At 45.6% G+C, this 8,610-nt stretch overlaps 1 protein-coding gene across 1 annotated transcript in view; it reads right to left on the reverse strand.

Annotated features, from left to right (window-relative positions):
- The window catches only part of COL4A6 (collagen type IV alpha 6 chain), a 376,063-nt gene that overhangs the window by 9,724 nt on the left and 357,729 nt on the right, over positions 1 to 8,610 (reverse strand). The window contains exons 36-42 of the mRNA XM_012556521.1: positions 7,441 to 7,548; positions 7,241 to 7,348; positions 5,784 to 5,855; positions 5,340 to 5,465; positions 999 to 1,115; positions 516 to 677; positions 233 to 331 (exon numbers count right to left, since the gene is read on the reverse strand). Of these exons, the coding sequence (XP_012411975.1) occupies positions 233 to 331; positions 516 to 677; positions 999 to 1,115; positions 5,340 to 5,465; positions 5,784 to 5,855; positions 7,241 to 7,348; positions 7,441 to 7,548 (792 nt within the window). The remainder of the gene's footprint in view (positions 1 to 232; positions 332 to 515; positions 678 to 998; positions 1,116 to 5,339; positions 5,466 to 5,783; positions 5,856 to 7,240; positions 7,349 to 7,440; positions 7,549 to 8,610) is intronic.

Below are 8,610 nucleotides of genomic sequence, written 5' to 3' on the forward strand. Positions count from 1 at the left end.
GAGGTAGAACCCTCAGTACTTGCTAATGGATTGGATGTGTGTAGGGGGTAGTGGTAAAGGATGACTCTTCACTTCCGGATTGAGCAAATGGGTGGCTGGTGATCTGAGTGCAAACACAACCCCCAGAGGAGCTTGATTCGGCTGCTTCAGGCATCCAGTGATTTCTGAAAGAATCTTACCCCACACCCTTCCCTCGAGCTCAGGGCCAGCCTAGCACATGCTCTCAACTCACCTCTTGGCCCTGCCTTCCCCTTCATCCCGGGAAGTCCTGGGTCTCCAGGTGGCCCAACCTTGCCTGGAGTCCCCATGACGCCAGGCTCACCTCTCATGCCTAGCAAAGTCCAAAGGGAAGCAAGTCAGGGCCTGGCATGGGGGGGTGGGTAGCGCGCTGACAGCAAGCAGAGGTGAGGTAGGGGAGAGCATTATCAGCTGGTCTCTCTTCGCAGGGCTGCAGGAAGGGGCCAGCTCTGACCATGGAGTGGGGAAGGGCCCAGCAGCCAACCAAGCAGCCATACCTTTCAGTCCTAGCTCTCCAGGGAGACCAGAGAAACCTGGGATTCCTTGGTCTCCCTTGGGCCCTTGAGGGCCAGGAATTCCAGGGACGCCAGGGTTTCCGGAGTCGCCTTGATCCGAGGCTGGCCCAGGGGGACCCCGGGGCCCGGGAAAGCCTGGGCGGCCTAGGGATAAGATTAGGGAGGGATGAGGAGCAGGTGAGCAGAAGTGGCCACTGCTGAAGGCCTCGGGACTGACTGGAAGCCACAGCCCATTCCCAGGGCAGAGAATGTTGTCTGTGGGATCCCAGCGCCCAACCTTCCCAAACCCTTTTAGCATAATGCAGTCCGTTGCAGTCCCCTGCATCCCTGCTGGGGGGAGTGATGCGAGGCCAAGCAGGTCCATGCATGTCCAGCAATAAGGACTGAGCTGGACTGTATACAGAGCCTCCCCAAACTCCAAGCCAAAGGTCTTGGCCATCCCTCTTTTGGGCTTTCTGTCTTTACCTCGTTCTCCATCTAGGCCTGGTCGCCCGGGGTCGCCAGGCTGTCCTACTATGACTGAGGGCAAGGAGATGCCTGGGGCACCAGGGAGACCAGCAGGGCCTTGGAGACCTGGGAAACCTGCAAAGAATAAGTAAAAGGGGCTGGATGGGCTTTGTGTGTCCAAGAGCGAGAGGGCCAGGCTCTCTCAGAGAAAATGGAAGCCATTAGGTAGGAGCCAGACCAGTGAACACCAGCAGAGGGCTCTTGTCCCCGTCATCCCACCTTCCTTCTCAGCAAGGAAGACACATAAATGACAAGAGCTCAGAGACACCTCCGCTCCTCCTAGCAGGAGCTGCTTTTTATTCGGATAGAACTGGGAAAGGTTTAGCTCCCCAATGTCATTGACAGTGGAAATATTTTAGGCTGTAGCAAATTTCCCTCAAATCAGAAAGGAAAGAAGGCATGACTACAGCACTTGGAATTTAAGTTTCCCAAAGTGTTTTTAGACCTACTGTCATCATCAAAACACATTTCTTATGTTAGCCAGTTATGTCTGATGCTGCACAAAGAAGGTTACAGATAGTGGTAGGGTGCAGGCTCCTACCAGTCAGAACGGACATCATCCCAATCAAAATGGAGGCCAGCAAGGGCCTTGTCTCCTGGCATCTTCTAGAGGTAGTGGCAAACTGGAAAACAATCTTTTATAGGTAATTCAAGATCTGAGCTGAATGAATGCTTTCCAGGAAAGTTACCTATAAAACACATTTCTCTGTTCTATATCCCCCCTTTTTTTGGCAAAAGAGAACAGTCATTCATTAAAGTAGATACAGAAACTTGTTTGCTCAAATTTAATACTGCTTTACGTGTTTTTTTCTGTTTGTGGGATGGTTTCTATTGTAACATGTTCAAAACCAAAAATTTCAGCAGATTACAGAAAATTTATTTAATATTCACATGTCAAGTACATAGATTATAATCTCGATGGCAGAATACATCGAACTATATATGCAAATGTGGAAGTTCATATTATCCATGAAGCATGGGAAAAAACCTATTTATGCATTCTAGAAGATATTCAAATGAAGAGAAACAGATTCAAATTGATACATAAGCTGTTCTGATGGTTGAGAGTCTCATTTTTTTGTTTGTGACAAAGTTCAAAAATATTACTGTTGAATTTTATTTTTTTGTGGCAAGAAAATGCAAAAATATGTTGAACTTCTCATTTTATATTAGTTCTAAAAAGTAAATCCATGAAACCTTGTAAAAGAAGATAGTAGCTTGGGTAACTCAGGTGTTTTAAAAATAGCTCATTATCTAATTAATTGACTTCTGAAGAAGTGTACAAAAATAATTTTGGAGAAAAGAGCCCCCCGTTATCCAGTTATTTAGGTCAGGAAAAGAAAACGAAGAAAGAAAAATTAGTTGCGAATCCACAGGATGCTATTTATAGCATCATCAGTTATATCTTGGCGAACCTTTGAAGAAGTTTTCGTTTTCATAAAGGTTAAGCTCTGAAAAGAAAGACATATTGTATGTTTTTCTCTCGAAAATATAGCTATATATGTATGTATATATAATATATAAAACCAAAACCAAACCCGTTGCCGATGAGTCAATTCCAATTCATAGCGACCCTATAAGACAGGGTAGAACTGCCCCATAGGACTTCCAAGGAACAGCTGGTGGATTCGAACTGCTGACCTCTTGGTTAGCGGCTGCGCTCTTAACCACTGCCACCAGGGCTCCATATATAATATATAGAGAAGCTAAAAATTATGCAAAACTGATAAACAAGACACCACTTAGAGTAGAGCAAGTGTGGGCAGCATAGAGATTATAAAAAATTCCCATGGCAGTGTTTGGAGCCTCCTCTTCCCCTTACCTGTTTGTTGATTTTATAATTGCACTGAAATAAAGACACTACTAACATTAAGTAGTGCAAAAAGCTCATGTTTTTCTTTAACTAAGAATAAAACACTATACACTGAGCTTCTGTTAAGGGTGATGAAAAAATATAGAAATGGATAATGGTGACTGACGCATAACCTGATGAATACAAGTGAGGCCACTGAATTGTTCATGTGAAGAATGTTGAAACGGCAAATGTTTTGTTACATATATATTTACCGCCCCCCCCCCACACAAAATAAAACACTTTAAATGAGCACATGCAAATGCAAGATGCATTTTTCCAACTCGTTCCAGTGTCAAAGCATAAAAAACCCTAAATATACAAATGCACCCTCTCAATAGTGAAAATGTGAAAATTAATGGCATAATTTAAAGTTATTTAGATAAAGGTATTGTAAGGACAGGGATTGCTTGATGGCATTTTCTTGGGGGTAAATCCACTTTTTACACTGACTTCCATTATCAAATCAGAGATAGGCTCAAATGGGGGAGGATATGCTACTTGCTGTATTTATAAACAGATTGTTTTAATTAGATAATGAGAGGAAAGAACATATGTAAGGAATAATCCAGATACAACGAACACCTATGTCCCAACCACCAATTTAAGAAACAGTTATCTTTGAATTTCTCTACATGCTCCTCAGAGAGCCCACCCTCAGAGGCACATAAATAAATAAAATAAAACCATTGCTGTGGAGTCGACACCAACTCATGGCAACCCCGTGTGTGTCAGAGTAGAACTGAGGTCCATAGGGTTTTCAATGGCTGTAATCTTACAGACGTACATCACCAGGCCTTTCTTCTGTAGCACTGCTGGGTGGATTTGAACCACCAACCTTTCTGTTAGTAGCCAAGGGCAACCTGTTTGTGTCACCCAGGGATCCACTCAGAGGCAACCACACCTGAAGTTTTGTTTTTAATCATTCCCTTCCTTTTCATCATAATTTGACCATGTATATTTGTATCCCTAAGGAATATATTGTTTGTTTTTGCTTATTTTTGAACATTTGACTAGAATCATATCAAATGTATTTCTCTGCAACTTTTTTGGTGGTGGTTGTCCGACATTATGTTCCCGACATTATCCATCTGGACATGTAGTGATGACTGTCTTTGTAAATGTGATTTTATTACCTCAGATAGCTAAAGCTAATGAATAACTGAATGCCCAGACATTCACAGTCAGGGTTTGAAAATGGAAAAGGAAATGCCCCTGTCTTTCTATCTGTTCCACACAACCCCCCTTCAGGCTTGGGCCCTGCTTCGAGTCTTTCTTCTGGAGAAGCTGCTGGCTTTCAGAAAAGAACAGGTCGGTCCAGACCAAAGGAAAGAGTAAACACGGGAACAGCAGATACACCAATTCAAAATGCAGTAGGAAATGAATTAATGTTTGAATACAGTTCCTGGAAAACACACGCACGTTATACAAGCGTGCACATAAACAAATAAAGTATGGTAGGCTCTCAGGGCCCAGAGCTACGAGGTACAGAACATTGTACAAATATGATTTTCCAGGTAACATGTAATAATATAGTAGTCAATACTTCTTGAGCAACTATTATGCGTCAGGCTGTGCACTTACTGCTTTTATATAAATTATCTCATTCGTCGTTGATTCCTCATAAATCCTATGAGGTCGGTTCTCTTATTATGCCCATTTTACAGAAAAGGACAACTAAGAGTTCATTTGGGATAGAGGGGTAAGTAACTTCCTTGTTGAAGGTAATATAAGGTAAGTCAGAGGCGAAACGAATTTGAACCCAGCTGGTCTGACTTCAGAGCCCACCCTCTTGACCATGCTGCTACACTGGATTCATTTCCTACGTTACACTGAGTGGGATGTACATGGGTCTTCAGAACATTCCTAAGGAAAGAAAAATAATCAGAATTCACTCCTATTATTTGAGCGGTAGGCAACGGAGTCTCAGAAAGGGACTTCAGGCATTGTGGTAAGTCAGGGGCAGAGATTAGGGTGGACCCTGCTTTCCAGAAAATCCAACAAATACTAATGGAGTGCGTCCTGTGTGGCTGTCCTGGGGAGACATTTATCCTCTTAGTCATGGGTTCCTTCTAGCAGCCACACTGTTTTCCCAGGGTCCAGGCCGGTGCCATCTACACTAGACACTGAGGAAATTCCGGCAAACTTCTCACTAAACGGGCAAGCCCTGTTCCTCAGGACAATTAAGCCCAGGCTCTGGCCAAGAGTACAAGAGAAGCCCTCAGGTTAACAAGGAAGAGTGGGAGTGAATTTGGAGGCTAGAGGGGACTTGTTCAATTGCTCCCAGACACCCCTCACAACCGTAGGCACAGTCTATCTGTCTTTCGCAACAGGTAGTCAGTCTTACTGGGTTCTGACACTCCCAGAGATGTGCAGACATCCTGTGAGCCACATGACCTGGGTGACGGCCCCCTCAGCTTCTACAGACCTGACTTGAGCTCCCTTACCTTGGCCACCTTTTTGTCCTTTCACACCCGATTTCCCTGGGGCTCCGATGCCAATTCCTGGAGAGCCTTTTTCTCCTTTGGGGCCAGGCAGGCCGGCAGGCCCAGGCACACCAGTTATACTAGGTCCTAGGAGAAGATGCAGAGGGAGGGGGACAGAACTCAGTGGGGGTGAGGCCCTCAAGCCTAACTCACTTGCCAAAGGCCTGTGAGGCCTGCCCGAGAGACACCAGAGGCTGAGTACTAAAGTAACAGGAAGAAGAGCTCATTTGGGTAGGGCAAACCCCACCCTCCTTCCTTGCCACATCAAGGGGCCCCTAGCTGGGGGGCTGGCATGGAGATCGATGGGTCCAAGCATATGGGATTCACTTCAGTGGAGAACTCATGGCTAGCCAGGCTTCTGGAAGAGCTAGTGCCTTCCTCCTCACCCTTGGGGATCATCCTTACCTGGAGTACCATGGGCACCCTTAGTGCCTGGAAGTCCATTTAATCCATGCAAACCAGAAAGTCCAGGGAAGCCTGGAGGGAGAGAACATCAGAAATAGCTTCAGCAACTCTGAGTCATAAAGGGGCAGCAAGAGGTAGCAACCTACCTCCAAGGGCACCGCAACATTCTCATTTTAAAAGTCATGGTCCTCATGCTTTCAAGAGACATCTAGGTCAATTGGCATAACGAAGTTTATTAACAAAATGTTCTGCATCCTACTTTGGTGAGTGGTGTCTGGGGTCTTAAAAGCTAGTGAGCAGCCATCTTAGATGCATCAATTGGTCCCAACCCACCTAAAGTAAAGGAGAATGAAAAACATCAAAGTCACAAGGAAAGCATTAGCCCAAGAGACAGAAAGGGCCACATAAACCACAGAATGCAACAGCCTGAGACCAGAAGAACTAGATGGTGCCCAGCTACACCAATGACCGCCCTGATGGGGAACACAACACAGAGTCCCTGTTGGAGCAGGAGAAAAGTGGAGTACAGAACTCAAATTCTAGTGAAAAGAACAGACTTAATGGTCTGACTGAGACTGGAGGAACCCCAGAGAGCATGGCCCCCAGACTCTCTGTCAACCCAGAACTGAAACCACTCCTGAGGCCAGCTCTTCAGTCAAAGATTAGACTGGACTATGGGACATAAAATGATACTTGTGAAGAGTGTGCTTCTTAGCTCAAGTAGATCCATGAGACTAAATGGGCAGCTCCTGTCCGGAGGTGAGATGAGAAGGCAGAAAGGGTCAGGAGCTGGTTCAATGGACATAAGAAATCCAGGGTGGAAAGGAAGAGTGTGCTGTCACAGTACAGGGAGAGCAACTAGGGTCACATAACAATGTATGTATAAATTTTTGCATGAGAAACTAACTTGAATTGTAAACTTCCACTTAGAGTACAATAAAATAAAATTTAAAAAATTAAAATTATTGTCCTTCCTGAGGCATTACCTAGGACCCTAAGGGAGAACAGACCACTTCTAAACTATACTCCCACCCTAGATTTCTCAGGACACTTATCAGAGACTAATACAGCATCAGAAGTAGGGTAATAGCTAATTAGATATCTGTAAGAAGAAGTCAGACTGGCAATGTCAAGACCTTGAGTTGCCAATTCTGAGAAACTGGTTCTAGAAATTCATTCCCTGGTCTCTAAGGCAGGGAAAGGCTACATATTTTGGAGCAATGACCTTCCTGTTAACTCTTTTCTCCATGGATTCCATATTCTTCTCTTCCCACTCATGCTTGCCCTCCTTCCATCTTCATCCTCCTTTTCTTTCCCAATATCCCTCATGTGGTCCAATCAATGACTCCCCTGGGGTGTGGCTTATCCTTAGCTCGTGTCTCCAAAAATAAAGTAGTTGATGTTCTTTTTCGAGGGAAGGATATTTTCCCCCACTGCCTGCTCACAAATACATATACCTTTAGGTCCTACTAGGCCAGGGTGTCCCAGGGGCCCAGTTGCCCCTGGATGACCAGGAGAACCTGGAAGCCCTGGGTCTCCTCTCAGTCCTGCAATCCCGGGGAGTCCTAAAAGTAAAATCAAGGCAGAAGATCAGAATGGGGCATGGCTTGAAGCTAAACCTAACCTTTCCAGAATAAAGTGTCATGTGGGATGGTACCTGGGGAGCCAGGATGGCCAGTGTCTCCAGAAACTCCATCTTTTCCATCTTCACCTTTATTTCCCGGGAAACCTACATCACCGACTGGACCATCTTTTCCTTTGATACCTACACCAAGAAAAATACTGAAGGATCAGGCCACATTATAGGGAATGTGTTCCTCCATGGGAAGGGGTGAGTAGGTAGGTGAAGTTACCTTGAACTGAGGATGCTATATCTAGGGATATTCAGCCCAACGAAGAAACTCTGAAAAGGATTGTGGCAGCTGTCTTCACATTTGGAAGGTGCCACCCAATTGAAAAGTAAGTGAATTTGTTCTATGTGCCCCCCAGAACAAGGAGCAGTGGGTGTAAATGTTCAAGAAGCACAGTTTAGATAACTATTAAACTAAGGGGGTGGATGCCATTGTCCCAAAGGTCTCTGCTCTAAAGAGAGAGCAGGCAGGTTTGCCTGGGGAAACTGTGGGCTGCCTGTGAGTGGATACGTGTCAGGTAGGAATCTTTTTGCACTGGATAGAAGTTGCAGAACTTGGAGTTGATCCCAAAATTCCTTCCATCCCTTAGCTTGGAGGAGTGTGTGAAGCACAGGAGACAAAAGCATAGCAACCTGGTCATTCGAGGACAAAATGGCGCTCTAGGCAGAAGCACCATGCCATTCCTCCACAGCAAAGATCTGAAAAACTAAGCCAAACAGAGAATACAACAATCCTGAAACCCTGAAACATCAAATGAAGAGATAAAGAACTCAGCCAAGCACCAAATGGAGTGAGAAAACTGACAGAGAACGGAGAGCGAGGAGAGATTCATGCAGAGGTCCCCTACCAGATAACGCAGCGCGGATCCACCATCTTGGACTCCTACTGGAGACCAGCAAATGGGGGTACAAGAAAGCAGCCTCACGGAGAGTTCAGCGGGAGACAAAACAACTGGTAATTTGCGGTGTGTGCTTTCACACCCCCCACCCCTCTTCTCCCTGGCTCGGCCTCCTCTGCTTCCCGCGCCCACGGTCTCTTGACCGGGAAGCGCGGGCTGCTTGGATTCCACACACCCAAGCGGGCGGCTCTCTGGGTGTCATTTGTTGGCTGCTAGTGTTGCTTTTTTCTTCTACTTCTTTTGATTTCTCACTTGCCTCTCGCCACCTCCCCCTCCTTTCACTCGAGTGCCTGGCTCC

Source organism: Trichechus manatus, unplaced genomic scaffold, assembly GCF_000243295.1.
Source record: "Trichechus manatus latirostris isolate Lorelei unplaced genomic scaffold, TriManLat1.0 scaffold00068, whole genome shotgun sequence".
NCBI classification, from domain to species: domain Eukaryota; kingdom Metazoa; phylum Chordata; class Mammalia; order Sirenia; family Trichechidae; genus Trichechus; species Trichechus manatus.